Here is a 19,911-nt window from a genome sequence, read left to right as displayed (position 1 = left end):
TTGATGGGACCAGAATCCAGTTACTGTGATCAAGTCGGCATACTTTTCTCTTCACTGACTTGTGATTGATCACAGTGATGCTCCAGTTCTCTAAGTGATACAACAGTTGCAGGCTGCTTTTAAATAGAACAGTTGGCACAAAATGTAGTCGACAAACAAGTCTGACTGACTTTTTAAGGCAACTTCATAATGTGCACAGTACAATACTTGTGAGTTAATGTCGTAAGTTTTAAATACTGCATAATTTACTTTAGGTCTAGTTATTGCATGATAATTAAAGTAACCAATTTCATTACGAGTGGAAGTACATACAATGAATGTTTTAAATTTACAGTGAGACTGGGCAAATCCCCTCCAGAAAGTATTACATCCCAACAAAGTCTGTAAATGAGAAGTTTTGCTATTCCATTACTGATTTGCTGGATCTAATGCAACGTAAGATTTTCTGTTGGGATTCCTTGTTCAGCCTTCGACAGCCCCTTTATGTACATGAGCAGGTGCTTGTATCCTCCATGAAAATGCCTCTTCCATATGGCTTTTACAGTAAAGACTGCAATGATACCATGGTTTCCAAGAAAAGAGAACACCCACTTCACAGTCTCAAGCTTGAATTCAGTAACTATGATTTTTTTGCTGGTGGCTTTACGTCGCACCGACACAGATAGGTCTTATGGCAACGATGGGATAGGAAAGGACTAGGAGTTGGAAGGAAGTGGCCGTGGCCTAAATTAAGGTACAGTCCCAGCATTTGCCTGGTGTGAAAATGGGGAAACTACGGAAAACCGACAGTGGGATTCGAACCCACTATCTCCCGGATGCAAGCTCACAGCCGCGCACCTCTAACCGCACAGCTAACTAGCCCGGTCCATTAAAAATAAAGACATACAGTACATAATTTAATGATTATATAAACATGCAGGAACTATGTTAAAAAACATACCATTGGTTTTATGATGAAAACAAAATAACTTATTTTTCTTTATAACTAGGGCTCGGATGTTTAAGACCTAAAAATAGCCCAAATAAGCAAGCAAATATGACCTAAAAAGTGATTAAATATGACCTAAAAAATGGCAAAATATGACCTCAAAGGTGGATAAATATGACAAAAATTACAAAATATGACCGGAAAATGATTAATCAAAAAATGGACATTTTTTAATAAATTGTAAATAGAAAGGGCAATTCCTTTGATACATATTTGTTAACTTAATTATTTATTCTTACTTTCATATTAGACTAATTTTCTGAATATACATGTTTAGCAGTTACTCACAGTCTGTTGTCCTTGGTTCACTTATCGAACATTTGTGAATACATAGCTATAAAGTACCGGTACTAAGATTATCAGATCACACAACATTTTAAAAGTCAAAACATGTTTGCACCCTGTAGTGGTGGTTTGAAATACGAGAAAACTAGAAATCAATCTATGTTTTAAATATTTTGGAACGTTCAAGCCCAGATTTCATTAATATTATTAAATGTGTTAAAGTTTAAATTGAGTACCACGAAAGGAATTAAGTAGACTTCTTTCAATACATTATGGTAAGGCGGCAGGGCTTATAGTGCAAACTAACATACCTTTTTCATTCTTCTCCACGGGTGGAACTGAAGTGTATGAAAAGATCCATCTTCAAATCATTAGGCGCGAAAGACCTCCGATTATCACTTAACACATTCTTGTAAGAACAGAAGCTCCTTTCTATGTCACAAGATTATTGGTGCAAATTTAAATCATGCAAAAGGAGCAGTGAAGTCTATGGCCTTCATTCTATACAAACGGTATTCCACTTGTATTAACTGCAGATGTGATGCCCAGAAGCAGTATTGTGAACACTAGTTCCCATTCGATTAAGTTGAAGATGATTTTGCACAGCTGCATTTGTCGACAGACCGCCGAAATATGACAGAAATATGACGTTTCTACGAAAGTGGGTCAAAATATGACCTTATGACAAAAATAGCCAAAATATGCATTTATATGACAAAAATCACTTAATTGTGATGATTTTCACTTCAATTGCACCAAAGTCCAATCAGCCAAGAAAATAGAGACAGAGAAGAAATATGACTTTTCCTAAACATCCGAGCCCTATTTATAACTGCCAATACATTTAAAAACATGTCAGGTTGGAAGAACCAACAACGTACACTGACTTAGCAGACGTCATGGGAGAGTCACCTAATAGCGTGTGGGGCCTCCCCTGGCCCTGCAAACTACAGTGAGACGCCGTGGAAGTGAGTCGATAAGTCCCTGGTAGTCCTCTGGACGCAGCTGACACCAAATCGTTTGCAGAGCGGCCGCCAATGGTGGTCTGTTCATGGGTGCAGGATCCATGGCACGGAGCCTGCATTCCAGGACATCCCAGATATGCTCGATAGGGTTCATATCGGGGCTCCTGGGTGGCCATGGCAGTCGTTGGACCTCCGCTGCATGTTCCTGGAACCATTCCCGGGCGAAGTGGGAGCGATGTGGCGGCGCGTTATCATCTTGAAACACCGCAGAACCGTCTGGGCGCTGGAAGGCCAAAAATGGGTGGAGATGGTCTCCGAGCAGCTCAACATACCGCGTACCATTCAAAGTTTCTTCCAAAACAACTAGGGGGCCCATACCATACCAGGAAAATGCACCCCAGACCATAACAGAGACACCAGCGCCTTGGACCACACCTTCGAGGCAGAAGGGATCCATCGCTTCATGTGGTCTGAACCATACATGGTGCCTCCCATCGGCATGGTGCAGTTGAAATCGTGATTCGTCCGACCATATCAAGTTACACCATTGTTCCAGTGTCCATCCCTGGTGACTGGTGACAAATGCGCGTCGTCGTGCCCGATGACATTGGGTTAACAGTGGCACCCATGTGCGGCGCCGGCTCCCATACCCCATAGAACCCATGTTCCAACGGATTGTCCACTGGAAGATGTGTCTAGCATGGCCTGTGTTGAATTGAGCCGTGATTTGTTGCACGGTTGCCCATCTGTCACTATTGACAATCCGTCTCAGATTTCGCCGGTCACGGTCATCGAGGGTGGCTGGACGGCCGGTCGTTCGTCTGTTGTGGACGGTGATACCCACATTAAACCATTCACAATACACCCTGGACACGGTTGATTGTCTGAAACCGAATTCCCACACCACTTCCGAAATCGCACTTTCCATCCATCAGGCACCGACCACCATACCCCGTTTGAATGGTGTCAGCTCATGACAACATTCCACGTTACACCTGTCACATGCAGAGCCACTGCTCATAAGGTCTCCTATACAACTGCCGCTGGCACAGGGAGTGTGTGGTGTGCAGACAACACACCTGCGCATCAGTGCTCCGCTATCCCATGACATTTTCTCAGTCAGTGTACAACCAGCAAAACACACATGGTACAAAACTGACTGTTTGAAACCATCCTTTAGCAACAGGAGACAATTCTGAGTTGGGTTTACACACAAAACATCTTAAAATATTCTCTTACCTCCAATCATGTAGTGAGATCCAGTAGTCATGGACAGAAGGCGAACTGTTCTCATGGGACGACCATCAACTTCAAGTATCAGTAAATTTGTACTAATAGCTAAGATTACACGATGCCATCTACCATCATTAAATAAATCATCAAAATTATCCAGTAATGCTTTAGGGTTGTTTGGTGTTATAATTTCAACCATTATTTTGCCATCATTCAGGAATAACTGTAACCAAAATAGTCAGGTTTATATTTACTAATAGATGACAATTTTAAATACAGCTTTTTTCTGCAAACAGAAAAAAAAATTAATGGATAATCCATTCATGCAAGGATAAGAGTAAGCAATAAGAGATACTGAAATTCACATTAGAGGAAATGTAATCCACAGTTAAAACTAATGTGAAAAGGTGAAATAAATAAAATTATGAACATACAAAGAAGACTGGTTAGAAGCATTCTTGACCCGAGGACAACAGAAGCAGAATATAACAGGCCACGATCTAATAAAGAAATCTATGTATGTGTGGAGAATATACCGTATTTACTTGTTATTAGACTCCTGGCTTTTTGGGATAAAGAAAATGAAAAAAAAAAAATCTTGCATACAAGACTCCCCAACGTAATTCGTCAGAGAAGAACAAGTGGGTACGAGCCTTACTGCAGCTCCGATGACATCACACAAATTTGTGAACAGTTTCGTCCATACGACCTGTGCAATGAAAACACAAGTCAAAGTCATGCGGTACATCTGTGTTTCGTAGTTAAGAAATGTCCCCTCCGTAGCGTAGGCCTACTGCAGCTCTGATGACGTCGTAAGAATAGGTGAATAGTTTCGTGTCCGTCCTATGCAATTAAAGCATGCATCAGTCATGCTATATGTCTATTCTTTGTAGTTAAGAATGTCCACCAGCATAATGGTTAGCACAGTTAGCTGCTGTTCTCGGGGACCTGAGTTTGATTCTCAGTACCATATTGCCAGAGATTTAAGAATGGCAGGAGAGTTGACATGCGGTAAAAAAAAAGTACATGCAGCTCCCCTCCATTGGGGCTGCACAACCTAGGGATGAGGAAACAAGTTTAGTTAAGAAATATACACAGTTGTTGCTATTAATATAGCAGGTGAGATCATTAACAAAGTGATCGTTTAATATCTCGTAACTCGGGCCAATGTATCTTACGTAATCTCTGGGGAGAAACAGGTCTAAAACGCGATAAAAACAATCCAATCATAACTATTGTAACTAATAATAATAATAATAATAATAATAATACCCGTGTGGGGATTTACCGGTTACCTCCATCGGGCCCGTCCCATTGGAATTGGGGAAGCTCGCTGGCTCTGCCGCCAGCAGAGTCAGAGGGTAGTAGGGAAATAAAATACCACCGTGAAATAAAAACTGGTCCCTTGCCAGGGTTACGGCGAAGACTGGTAAATGACCAGAAGCCAGAAAACATCTTGAGGCAACCTCTAGGGCTAACAACCCTAGTAGTAAAAGGATGGGTACCCGTCCAAAGCAAAGTCAAGTCAAAAAGCATGATGGCACAACATTTCAAGAAACATACCCCACGGGGTAAATCTTCGGATAAATCCCTCGTCGTGAACGCCACGGCGCACGAGTCTCGTTCAGATTCTGGGGGAGACTCGACATCATGCAAGAGACGAGTCGGAGCGTCTCGGTGTACCCCGAAGAGTCAAAAACTCAGGCCAAAATCTAAAACCTTTCTAGCAACTTTCAACATAAATTCACTTACACAAACTGGCAAGCTGAAAACCCTCACCAAAGCTCTTCACGAAAATCAGATATACATAATGGCCCTACAGGAAACAAGGTACCCAGATGAAGAGATTTTTTAATCCGAAGGCTACCGATTTTTCAAGAGCAAAGCGCAAAGAGGAATCCTCAATGGAGCTGTGATGCTTGGAACCGCGTTTGCTGTTAGAACCAAGATCCTTAAATCAGTTGCAAATTTCGAACCTGTGAATGACAGATTGTCTATACTCACAATTAAATGCGCGAACAAAACCTATGCCCTAGTTAACGCACATGCTCCTACAAACGATAAGAACAAATCTGATCCAGACGAAGTTGATAATTTCTGGGACCTACTGGATGAAAAGTTGAACAAAATCCCCAAACACCATGTCAAGCTTCTTTTGGGTGACTTCAATGCCCAACTAGGTCGTGAGCAGAAGTACAAGAAAGTTATAGGAAATTACCCTACTCACAAAAGAACCAATCCCAACGGCAAAAGACTGGTGTCCATTTGCGAAAATCACAACCTGCAGGTCATGTAGACCCACTTTCGCCATCTACCCAGAAAGCAAATGACTTGGTGTTCTCCCATCCAAGCTCTCGGAGAGTTCCAAATTGATCATGTTGCAATCTCCAGGAGAAACAGCCCTGAGATTATGAATGTCAAGGTAAAGAAAGGCAACAATGTGGCCTCAGATCATTATATGTCACTTATCAAATTCAAACCAATTCCCGCAAACACAAGGAAGACAACCAAACAGATCACACGCTTCGACAATGATAAACTTCGGCAAAGGGTCGAGGAGTTCCAGGAGAAGGCTAGACCAAATGACACTGACTTTAACAACGCCAAAAGTCTCCTTGTTGAGGCCGCCAAAGACGTTGCAGAAATCAAGAGAGGCAAAAAGCATGCCTGGTGGAATGGTACCTGCGAATCAGTCCTCCAAGAAAGACTCAATGCGTGGAAACAGTACTACTCTACGAAATCAGAAAATGATTGGGAAACCTACAAAACCCAACGTGCCCAAGCAGCTAGGGTGTTCAGAACTGAGAAACATAAATACGAAAAATCTCTCATTGAAAAGATAGAACAAAACTTTAGGAAGAATGAAAGCAGAGAGTACTACAGAGCCTTCAAACGCAACTCACTGGCTATAAACCACCATCTCTATGCTTTGAGCGAAAGGACGGCACACTGGCGACATCAAATGAAGAAAATTGCAGCATTCTGGCAGATTACTTCAAGAATTTGCTTAATTGCTCTAAACCTCAAAGCGCCATTGAGACCAAGGAACCCTTACTCAGGTACCCAGATTCCAGACCACCCGACAGAGATGAAATCAAGTGCCACATTGCCCGTCTCAAAAATAACAAAGCGCCGGGGGAAGACTCAGTAGTAGCACAACTATGGAAATATGCCCCAGAGGAATCACTTGATATCTTGCAAAAGCAAATAGAAGAAATTTGGAACAAGGAGACCCTACCCGAAGATTGGAAAATAGCTTTGATCCATCCATTACACAAAAAAGGCAGCATGAAGAACATCAACAACTACAGAGGAATATCTTTGCTACCTGTGACTTACAAAATTCTATCACTTGCCATCCTGGAGCGTTTGGAAGCACAAGTCGAACATCAAATAGGTGAATACCAAGGAGGGTTCAGAAAAGGTCGCTCAACAGCTGAACAGATCCAAAATCTCAAAACGATCATCAGATATTGTACGCTAAGGTCCAAGCAGTATGTGTCTGTCTTTGTGGACTTTAAGAAAGCGTACGACTCCATTGACCAGGAAGTCCTGCTAAACATCTTAAATGAATTTGGAGTTGATGTGAAACCGCTGGCATTAATTAGAGCCGCCCTGACCGATACAAAATCCAAGGTGAAGTTCCACGTATGTCTCTCGCATTCCTTTGACATCAAAACAGGAGTCTGACAAGGTGATGGGCTATCCCCGATACTCTTCAACTGTGTTCTTGAACAGATCATCAGAACCTGGCGGGTGAGATTACAGGAAACCAACTATAGTCCATTGAGAATAGGAACCAAATCCAAGGGGATCGCAACAGACTGCTTAGCATTTGCCGATGATATTGCTGTTCTCTCAAACGACATAGAAACCGCTAGAGCTCAAGTTGAAATTTTAAAGGAATTTGCCGAACAAACTGGTTTGCAGATATCGTTTGAGAAAACAGAAGTAATGACTAACATCAAAGGGGCTCCACCAAAACTCCATACAAAATACGGGGATATCACCCGAGTAGACAAATTCAAATACCTGGGTGAGATAATCATGAAAAATGGACTGGACAAAGAAGCACTTCAGGAGCGAGTACGCAAACTGGAAATAGCCTACCAAACATCCCGCACAATCTACAACAAAAAATGCCTTTCCCAAAACACCAAGATACGTCACTATGAAACAGTTCTGAAGCCAGTAGTTCTATATCCAGCCGAAACCCTGTCTCTAAATGCCAACAAAGGACTCCTTGAAGAACTGGAGAAAAGAGAATGCAAAATTGTGAGAGGAATCTCGGGATCAAAGTACAGAAATGGAATCCATCAAAAGAGATCCAACAAGGAAGTCTACAGCAAAATAGAGAAAATTACCGACACAATCAGAAAAAGACGGGCACGATTTTATGGTCGTCTGAAAAGAATGGACGGAAGAAAGTTAACTAAAGAAATCTTTCACTTTTTTGATTCAAACCCCAAAACCACAATTCCCTGGTTTAGAAATACCAAAGAAGACCTGCAAAGCTACATATCTCAGCTGAAGACGCCCTTAACAGAGATCTCTTCCGCAAGAAAATATTGACGAACGGGCTAAACCGAGGCGAGCAGCCGAAGAGAAGACACGGTGCCCCTTGGACAGAGGAGCGTAAGCAGGCCCACTCACAAAGAATGAGGGAAATTTGGGCTCTAAAGAAGGCCAAGTTCAGTGTCAAATGCAACAAGACTTAACGTGGTCCTTGATGGCCCCAGCGAATTATATATAATAATAATAATAATAATAATAATAATAATAATAATAATAATAATAATAGTATTAATTTTACGTCCCCACTAACTACTTTATGATTTTCGGAGACACCAAACAGAACATACTATTCGTTAATAAAAAAATATGGAGGCAACGAACGTGTGAAATCTATCATAATAAAACGCACTACCACCACACCCGTAGATATCCATAAATATGACAAGCTTTCCTGTTATTTATTCTTACTCTTTCCATCGTGGAACTTCGACACTATCTGGGCACTTAGTAGCATATCTAACCTAAACAATGCGGTCTCTCTTATCTCAATTACAGCTGTTTAGGCAAATCCTGATGTGAAAAATGTAGGGAACAAGCATGAAATATACTTAAAAATAAAGGTCTGGCTTTCAATAGCTGCATTTATCCAAAGAATGCTTCCAGTCGCTATGTATTACATTCGGAAGTACAATTTGTAACAGAAGCTAGTTATCAGCTGGTACAATGAATCAATAACAGTAAATTTCCACTTTTTTGATACATTTGCATTAAGCAAATCAATCAATCAATCAATCAATCAATCAATCAATCAATCAATCAATCAATCAATCAATCAATCAATCAATCAATCAATCATATACAGTACACGTTTCATTCCATTTAGAACATCTTCAGCTGTATTACAACGCTTAGGTGAAATTACAGAGTATTTCTCTTCTTAAGAATATCTTAATATGTACCTAGTTTTACTTAAAATCTATGTGAATTAAAAAAAATTGAAATAAATTAGATTCACCATACTGGGGGACTATGGGATCAAGGGTAGATTATTAAAATAAATCAAAGGCATTTATGTTGACAATTGAGCTGCAGTGAGAATTGATGGCAGAATGAGTTCTTGGTTCAGGGTACTTACAGGGGTTAGATGAGGCTGTAATCTTGCACCTTAGTTGTTCATAGTTTACATGGATCAACTACTGAAAGGAATAAAGTGGCAGGGAGGGATTCAGTTAGGTGGAAATGTAGTAAGCAGGCTGGCCTATGCTGATGACTTGGTCTTAATGACAGATTGTGCCCAAAGCTGACAGTCTAGTATCTTGCAACTTGACAATGGGTGCAATGAGTATGGTATGAAAATTAGCCTTTCGAAGACTAAACTGATTACATGTAATAAATATCATTTTTGGTCCGTATTGATGATATTTGATTGAAATAATAAATAACTTAATGTTATTATTTCAATCAATGACTAAACTGATGTCGGTAGATAATAAATTCAACAGAAATGAATGTCAGATTGGTGATACAAAGCTGGAACAGGTAGATAATTTCAAGTATTTAGGATGTGTGTTCTCCAAGGTTGGTAATATAGTAAGTAAGACTGAATCAAGGTGCAGTAAAGATAATGCAGTGACCTCGCAGTTGCGATCAACAGTATTCTGTAAGAAGGAAGTCAGCTCCCGGGCGAAACAATCTTTACACTGGTCTGTTTTCAGACCAATTTGCTTTACAGGAACAAAAGGTGGGTGGACTCAGGATACCTTATTCATAAGTTAGAAGTAACAGACGTGAAAGTACCAAGAACGATTGCTGGTACAAACAGATGGAAACAATGGCAGGAGGGTACTCAGAATGAGGAGATAAAGGCTAATTTAGGAATGAACTCGATGGATTAAGCTGTACGCATAAACAGGTTTCGGTGGTGGAGTCATGTGAGGCGAATTGAGGAGGATAGGTTGCCTAGGAGAATAATGGACTCTGTTATGGAGGATAAGAGAAGTAAAGGGAGACCAAGAAGACAATGGTTGAACTCACTTTCTAACGATTTAAAGATAAGAGGTATAGAACTAAATGACGCTACAGCACTAGTTTCAAACAGAGGATTGTGGCGACATTTAGTAAATTCACAGAGACTTGCAAGACAACGCTGAAAGGCATAACAGTCTATAACGATTATGTATGTATGTATAATAACATTGTCATTACAGTGGGGGTTCTCTTCTACTACAGCGGCCGCAGTCGGATGTGTATTGGAGTCAGACAACTTACTTTAACCCTAAGTGCCCGTGCTCTAAATTCCTTTTCTGCCTTGAATCATCCTTAGCAATCAACGTGGATGGTTGAATAGGGTGGTGAAATGGGAGGGAAATGGATTTACTTATTTTAGCCTATTTTAAAACTATACCTATTCATTGGAACAGATGTTATAAAAAAATGTTTTGTTTCCAGCACTTTTCACTATGATATATGATATTCTGCTTGTCTACTAATAAAATGTTTCTGAAAAATAATTTTCCTTTGTCACTGTTCTATAGTTTACAAGGATGTTCTCTTCATTTGTTCCTTCCAAGGCAAATGTTGCTTGTTTTAATTTTATAAAAGTGTTTTTTGAATTCAATTAATTCAGGATCTCTGAAGCTGATTGCTGCCTTATTATTATTACAAGAGCTTCCCCAAAATCTTGCTGTTGACAAAATCTATGTGTCCTTGGATAAGCGACAGCTGCACAGTTTTCCATAGTTTTCAGGACTAATGGAGCTATTTGAACCAAACTTAGTACACTTGAAACTTACTATCAGGAGACTAACTGCGCCTAACATCCTTAGGAGTGGGGGTGAGGGAGTTAAATATAAAAATAATCAAAAGAAGTGTTGAATGCATAGTTTTCGGGGTCGTTGAGATGAACAGTGCCACTATGGTTTTGTTTAAAGGCAAAGTTCAGCCACTCTGTCATAAGGGTTGAGAAAGGGTAAAAAAGAAATTGTCCAAAATGACCGAGATAATGGACATATATATGTTCCAGCATAGCAAAGAACTAAATTTGATACAAGTGTGACTTACTGTCTGGAAAATATACTGTGGGGGTAAGACACCCCTAAAACCACCAGGGGAGGGGTTGAAACATAAATATAACTAAAAACGACCAATAAGTGTCGAATGCATAGTTTTCGGGACTACCGGAGTGATTTTAACCAAACTTTGTACACTTATGTCAATCAGGAGATAAACCGTGTGGAGGTATGGCAACCTTAGCACCCCTAGGGGTAGAGGTTGGAGAGGGTGAGATATACAAATACTTGAAAATAGTGTTGAATTTAATAGTTTTCGAGGTCGCTGAAATGAATAGTGACACTCCGAATGTCGTTTAAGTCCAAGTTGAACCCTAATCAACAGGGGAGGGGGTGAGAAGAGGTGAAGAAAAGAAAATGTCATAAGTAACCAAGATTATGGATGTTTGCGTGTATGTTCCAGCATAGGTGTGATCTAAACTTGTAGAAATACAGTATTATCGACTATCTGGAAAAAATACTGAGGTGGCAAGACACCTCTAGAACCCCTAGGGAAGGGGGTGAAATATAACTAAAAACGACCTATATTAGCGTGAAATCCGTAATTTTAGGGACTAAGGGAGTGATTTCCACCAAACTTGGTACACTTAAAACATTATCAGGAAACAAACTGCGTAGACGTATGACAACCCTAGCACGCGTGGGAGTGGGAGCAGACAAGATACAAAAATTACAGAAAATAGTGTCGAATCAGTACTTTTTAGGGTCAATGAGATGAATAGTGGCACTCTGGAATTTTTTTTGTCCAAGTTCATCCTCCTTTTGCATAGGTGAGAAGAGATGGAAATGAAAATTTCCAAAATGACCGAGAGTAGGGGTGGAATGTAAACATAACCGAAAACGACCGATATCTGTGTTGAATCCATAGTCGATAAGACGAACTTTGACACTCTGGCTGCTGCTTAAGACAAATTTCAGTTAAAATCGGCAAGGGGGTGAGAACGGGTGAAGAAAAGAATGTGTCCAAAGTGATCGAGTTTAAGGACGTATGTGTGTATGTTCTAGCATACCTCTCAACCAAACTTGGCACATAACCGACTTACTACCTGGAAGAAACTATCATGGGGCAAGATACCTCTAACAACCCTAGGGATGAGGGTGAATTATAAAAAACACAGAAAGAGGAGGGAAATATATAAATAAGAGACGATAAATATTAATGTACAGTCCATAGTGTTCGGGGTCGCTGAGGTGAATAATGACACTCTGGATGTCGAAGTCCATGTTCAACCCCCACTGGCATGGAGATGAGAAGTGAAAAATAAAATTTCCAAACAGGCCAAAATTATGGATGTATGTGTGTTGTTTTCCAGCACAGCCCTCATACAAAATTGGTACACATATGACTTACTATCTGAAAAAAAATACTGTGGGGGTAAAACACCCCTAGCACTCTTAGCGGAGGTGGAAGTATAAAAATAAACGAAAATGACTCATATTAATGTCGAATACATTGTTTACGAGGGCGCTGAGTTTAACTGTGACACACTGAATGGTTAAGTCATACTTCAGCTGCGGTCAGAATGGAGGTTGAGAAGGGATGAAAATGAATATAAAATAACAATGATTATGGATGTATGTAGGTATGTTCTAGAAGAGCTCTCAATGAAACTTGGTGCTCATGTTACTTACCATCTGGAAAAATACCGCTATGAAAATTGAACTTCCCAAACCCCGCTAGGGGTGGAGAATGGAAGGGGATGACATGTAAAAATAATGGAAAATAACCGATATTGATGTCGAATCCATTGTTTATGTGTCATTGAGATGTACTTTGACGCTCTGGATACCGTTTAAGTACACATTCGGCGTCTACTGGAACGGGGGCTAAGATCGGGTTAAAAGTAAATACAGTAGAAGTCCGTTATAGCGAGAGTTCATAATAGCGAAAAATTTACTCACTATAGCGGATTGTCGTTATACCTGATTTTTGTGTAAAAGTCGGAAGAACCCCCATGCACATTAAAATCGGTATGAAAAGGCAATTAGTTTGTTTAAAACTTGCGATTCCGCGGATGGTATCCACACTACGGCTTACTTGTTTGTTATTTTTCGTGAAAGTGAGAGTTTAATTTCATTCTGAAAAAATTATAGTACCGTATTTTTCAGAATCCAAGATGAACCCCACTTTTTCCTTCAAAAATGTAAATCAGGCTCAAAAAGTGCTTGTGAAATCATATGAATGCCTTTGTTGTACAATACACATTTTAGACGCCGAACACTGGCTTTCGTTATGCCGTATTCTTTTTGCGGCTGCACAATTATTCTTTATTCATGCGGGTTTCATTACCATTAACTTAAAATTGGCATCATAATACCGACGAGAACCCGTTGGAAATTTGCCGGCAATCACTATTCCATGCGTCTCTACAATACGACGATCCATCAGGAAAATATTCTTGCTGCCTATAAAACAGTTACTTTTACTCAGTGTCAGATATAACCGGCAACCACTACGCACATGTCTCACTTGCCGGGTTCGGCCAACTTTAGTGGCTAGCGATGTATAGGCCTAATCGCAGACGTTGAAGGTCAAGGAAAGAGTTTACTGCGTCATGGTATGGCCATTCTGCCTTTGAGTTTTTCGTGCACATACCTCACAATTTCATCTTCAATTTCTTTAAAGCGTCCTTGTCGCATTTTTTGTACAGTACGCATTTTAAAGCTATCTTTATCTTCACGCTGACGTCAAATATTGGCTTCAGTTAGGCCTATACACAATTATTCTACATTTCCGAATGTTTAATAACCATTAACTTAAAATTGACTCCATAATATCGACGAGAACCCGTTATTAATTTGCCGGCGATACCTGTTCCACGTATCTTTACAAAACGACTATCCATCACGAAAATGTTCCTGCTGTCTATAAAAATTAATTTTACAAAGTGGCAGGCACAGTAGACTTTACAAAGGCACAGTAGACGCGTTATAACTCTGCCAGTGAGTAGCCATGGCCGATCTAAGAATTCGAAGGCTCACATGTTTTGATGTCATTCTACAGATTTGAGAAACGTTTTTGTAGAGGCTAATAGAACGTCATTCTCTCTTCACTATTTCCCAAGACCCAGTGACGGCACTGTACAATCGGTTGTCGCGGTTAGCGATGTATAAAAAGGAGGCAGGTTGTTTATTGTCAACGAGTTCTGTGTGTACGTGTGCGTGCAGGAGTGAAAAGAAGCAGCGTGGTTACCATAGCAGTTGCCTGTGGTATTCGTTACGGTTAGGCCGGGAATGCAAGACAACGCTTGATTTTTTTCACATGAAATTCTTAGAAGAAAAAGTCGTCTTGGATTCGGAGAAATACGGTATCACTCAGAGGCTTCTGTAGCAAACATTTCAGATTTCTTCTTCGAACGGCGTTGCCTAACCTAACTGTATATGTATCATGAAAACATATTTGTAATGCATGTAGAGAAATGATAACCTCCTCGCTAAAAATTTACACATGAATAGCCTTTTCGAAATGTAACTAGACACGAGAAAATATTAACTATCCTCTGAAATCAGTTATGTACTCTGCCATATTTTGAGATGTATCACATTCTTACTTAACTTCAGCCTTTATTTTTAATGAGTTAACAGCTGCTATCGGCCACGATCTTTATGTATATATTACGAAAACGTGTTATCCTCTTTCATTTCGAATTTTCTTTAGATTACAGCAGTTGACGGGTATTACTAATCAACTCCAACATCGCCTTCGAATTTCGACGAGAGAGCTCGCAAATGCACATAAGTGAGAAAACAATACCGTACCGAAAATGATTGATCGTATTTTGTGGCAAACGTTTCAGTTTTCTTATTCAAACAGCGTCACCTATCCTAACCTAACCGTACTATACGTATGATAAAAACACGCTTCAAGCACAAGTATAAATTTACATGATAATAGCCTTCCCGTAATTTAACCAGACGTGAGAAAATATAAACTAATCTCTGAAATCAATTATGCACTCTGCCATATCTCAAGGTATCCCATTCTTACTTAATTGCAGTATTTGCATTACAATTAAACGATCGTTTAGTCAGCCTTTATTTTTAATGAGTTAACAACAGTTATCGGACACATTATTTACGCATTTATTACGAAAATGTCCTCTTTCATTTTGAATTTTCCTTACGGAACAGCCGTCGACGGGTGTTACTAATCGACCCCGACATCGCCTTCGAATGTAGACGAGAACTCTCTAGTGAAAATAGCGAGGAAACGATACCGAAGGTAATCGATCGCATGCAACATAATCGCTGGGGTGCATAAAAATTGGTAACGGGAAAAATCGTGTGCGCTTAAGCGCTCGTAATAACAGATGCGTCAGTGATAGGGCTCTCGCTGTAACCGAAAGATAATGCACAGTTTAATAAAGGAATTTTGAAGGGACAGCAAAAAACTGGCGTTATAACGGGGTTCTTGTTATAAGCGGTATTCGCTATAGCGGACTTCTACTGTAGTCTAAAATAACCAAGATTAGTGTTGAATCCTCAGCTTTTGGGGTCACAAGGCTGACTGATGACAGTCTCAATGACAGTTGAAATCGTGTACATCAAATCTACAGCGCGACGGGTAAATACATATAGTTATCACTTTCTTTCTGAAAGGATCAAATTCTTCAGTCAGTTTGAGCTTCAACAAGGACAAAGTTTTAAGAATCAGAAACTTGAAATCAAACAAATCTAAATAACTCAAACTACAGTACATAATAGGTTGTAAAATATCAATCAACATCTTAGTAAGGAATTCTATAAAATTCACCTTTACATCTAATTAACAGGTAATACAAATCTTACAAGTAAACTTTCAAAAACGATCCAGGCAACGCTGCATACTGCAGGTAGTAAATAAATAAAAATATATCTTGTAGACTGACAAATGGGTAGGGACCCTTTATTTTTTCAAATGGGTTTTTCATGAATTCTTATAAATTGTAAGATTGATGCAATATAAGAATTTTTCTTTTGTTGTTTGATTTCCTTTAGTTAATCTATGTGAAGTTTGATCAGTCTGTCAAAACTAATGCAGCATTAATAAAATTAGAAAAACACCTGAAAGGGAGAGCATTTAACAATAGATATACCTGAAAAAGATCATTTTCACATACTGGCACAAAAAATGCAAGACTTCAATTCTTTAAAAACAATGAGATTTATTTTAAATTCCAAACACTTATGACACTATGACACTAATCTACTATTTTAAGACAAATATCACTGCATGAACGGCTTTAAGACAATCAATGATGATGAGTCTTCTAATGAATAAATCCACCGGTGTGGACAAACAACAACAACAAGGATCTGCACAAAGACGCCACTCGGAATCGGTGGGGTGTCAAGTAGAAGACCTAGGTGAGTTGGAGCGCCTGGAAGCCCAACGGACAATCAACAGACAGTGGACAAATCCAACGATGTAAGAAGAGACTTAAGTTCAACAAATCAGAAAAATTCTCGTATTTTGCAACATTAAAAATTAATTCACTAAGTAAGGTGGGCAAGTTGAAACATTTAACTGATGTGATGGACCAACCTAGGATTTTAATAATGGCTTTACAAGAACTTAGGAACACAGACCAGGACCCAATTGAATCAGGAGGTTATAGTCTCTACAAAGGACCTCCAGGACAAAGAGTAATGAAGAATGCCCCCAATTTGGTGTAGGTTTTCTTGTTCATAGTAGCATAATAGACTCAAAGATTTTTCTTCAAACTCTTTGAGGATGGCACTTCTAACAGTTAAAGTAGGGAATAAAACTTATACGTTAATAAATATCCATGCACCAACAAATGACAAAAACAATAAAGATAGAGAAGGAGTTGAAAACTTTTGGGAAGAACTTGATTACATATTATCGAAGACCCAAGGTGAGCATATAAAAATCTTACTTGGAGATTTCAATGCTAAAATAGGCAGAGAAAGGAAGTATCGTACAGTTGTAGGAAAATGGCCAGCTCATAAATTAACAAACAAAAATATGGATAAATATTATCATAAAGAAATTTATAATGTCAGAGTCCTCCGTGGGGTAGACATTGACTCGGATCACTATCTCTCAAAAATAAAAATCAAGTTAACACCAAAAAGGAAACACAAACGTAATCATCTCAAAGCAAGGAGAAATTATGATCCCAGTTACTTAATAAATAATAAAATATATTTAGAGAGATCCAAAACACCTTCAAATGACAATGACGATCAACAAACTTAAAACCATAGCTGAAGAAATTGCTCCAATTAAAAGGAGAAAGAAACATGCATGGTGGAACGGGGAATGTGACAAAGTAATTCAAGCAAAGCACAAGGCATGGTTAAATGATCAACAGAGGAAAACAGAAAAATCTCAACAAGAACTAATTAATGCCAGAAGACAAACAGCTAAAGAAATTAGGACAATTAAAAGAAATTATCAAAAGGAAATGCTTAACACTAAAGAGGAAACATCCAATCAGCATAAAACAAGAGACTAATACAAAACATTCAAGCAATATCAATCTAAGTTTACCCCTCCCACACTTATGTTAAGAAATAAAAATGAAAAAATGACACACAATAATCAAGATAATGCTAACATCCTTGCAGAACACTTTAAAGAGTTACTTAATTGTGAGGATCCTGCGAAACATTTAGAATTTGACCGTAACCCAAAAAAATAAAACTCCATTACAAAAGATTATACCACCAGTTTACAATGAAGTGAAAACAGCAATTAATGCACTTAAAAACTACAAAGCAGTAGGAGAGAATCACATAGTAGCAGAAATATGGAAGAATGCTAATGATCAGACTATTCAAAACCTACATAAATACATCATCGATATTTGGAACACGGAGAAGATTCCCGAGGAATGGAATACAGCGATAATCCACCCGCTGCATAAGAAAGGTGATCGTTCCAATCCAAACAATTATCGGGGGATGATATCCTTGCTTGATATTACATACAAGACTTTATCCAAGATTATATTCACAGGAATCCAAGAACAACTCGACCAAGAACTTGGAGAATGTCACGGAGGATTTCGACCAGGTAGAAGCTGTCCAGATCAAATCATTAGTTTAAAATGGATAATGAACCACCAAAGAGTTCGAAGTAAGGATCTAGTCATCACGTTTGTAGATTTTAAAAAAGCATACGACAGTATTCATCGTGAATCATTATTAAAAAGCCTTAAAGAATTTGGCTTACACCAAAAACTTGTTAGCCTCATTAGTATGACTTTTAAAAATACAAAGGCAAAAGTTAAATTTAGAGGTGAATTATCAGAATCATTCACTATAAGAACTGGACTTCGACACGGAGACGGACTTTCACCATTGTTATTTAACTGTGCATTGGAGAAGGTTATGCATGAATGGAACAAGAAATGCCAACCAACCATCAAGATACATACATACATACATACATTACATTATCATTATAGACTGTTATGCTTTTCAGCGTTCAGTCTGCAAGCCTCTGTGAATTTACTAAACGTAGCCACAATCCTCGATTTTCAATTAGTGTTGTGGCCTCATTTAGTTCTATACCTCTTATCTTTAAATCGTTAGAAACCGAGTCTAACCATCGTCGTCTTGGTCTACCTCTACTTCTCTTACCCTCCATAGCAGAGTTCATTATTCTCCTAGGTAACCTATCCTCCTCCATTCGCCTCACATGACCCCACCACCGAAGCCGGTTTATGCGTACAGCTTCATCCATCGAGTTCATTAGTAAATTAGCTTTCATCTCCTCATTCCGAGTACCATTCTGCCATTGTTCCCACCTGTTTGTACCAGCAATCATTCTTGCTACTTTCATGTCTGTTACTTCTAAATTATGAATAAGATATCCTGACTCCACCCAGCTTTCGCTCCCGTAAAGCTAAGTTGGTCTGACAACAGACCGATGTAACGATAGTTTCGTCTGGAAGCTGACTTCCTTCTTACAGAATACTGTTGATCGCAACTGCGAGCTCACTGCATTAGCTTTACGACACCTTGATTCAATCTCACTTAATATATTACCATCCTGGGAGAATACACAACCTAAATACTTGAAATTATCGACCTGTTCTAGCTTTGTATCACCAATCTGACATTCAATTCTGTTGAATTTCTTACCTACTGACACCAATTTAGTCTTCGAGAGGCTAATTTTCATACCATACTCATTGCACCTATTTTCAAGTTCCAAGATATTACACTTCAGGCTTTCGGCACAATCTGCCATTAAGACCAAGTCGTCAGCATAGGCCAGACTGCTTATTACGTTTCCACCTAACTGAATCCCTCCCTGCCATTTTATACCTTTCAGCAGATGATCCATGTAAACTACGAACAGCAAAGGTGAAAGATTACAGCCTTGTCTAACCCCTGTAAGTACCCTGAACCAAGAACTCATTCTACCATCAATTCTCACTGAAGCCCAATTGTCAACATAAATACCTTTAATTGATTTTAATAATCTACCTTTAATTCCATAGTCCCCCAGTATAGCGAACATCTTCTCCCTCGGTACCCTGTCATATGCTTTCTCTAGATCTACGAAACATACACGCAACTGCCTATTCCTTTCGTAGCATTTTTCAATTATCTGGCGCATACTGAAAATCTGATCCTGACAGCCTCTCTGTGGTCTGAAACCACACTGGGCTTCATCCAACTTCCTCTCAACTACTGATCACATCCTCCCAAGATGCCAGTGAATACTTTGCCTGGTATACTAATCAATGAGATAGCTCGATAGTTGTTGCAAACCTTCCTGTTCCCTTGCTTATAGATAGGTGCAATTACTGCTTTTGTCCAATCTGAAGGTACCTTACCAACACTCCATGCTAATTTTACTACTCTATGAAGCCATTTCATCCCTGCCTTCCCACTATAC

At 39.2% G+C, this 19,911-nt stretch overlaps 1 protein-coding gene across 1 annotated transcript in view; it reads right to left on the bottom strand.

Annotated features, from left to right (window-relative positions):
* The window catches only part of Nrx-IV (neurexin-4), a 283,385-nt gene that overhangs the window by 151,663 nt on the left and 111,811 nt on the right, over positions 1-19,911 (bottom strand). The window contains exon 9 of the mRNA XM_067142634.2: positions 3,478-3,694. Within this exon, the coding sequence (XP_066998735.1) occupies positions 3,478-3,694 (217 nt within the window). The remainder of the gene's footprint in view (positions 1-3,477; positions 3,695-19,911) is intronic.

Source organism: Anabrus simplex, chromosome 3, assembly GCF_040414725.1.
Source record: "Anabrus simplex isolate iqAnaSimp1 chromosome 3, ASM4041472v1, whole genome shotgun sequence".
Lineage (NCBI taxonomy): Eukaryota > Metazoa > Arthropoda > Insecta > Orthoptera > Tettigoniidae > Anabrus > Anabrus simplex.
Note: the sequence above shows the minus strand (reverse complement) of the source record. Positions and strands in the feature narration are given on the sequence as shown.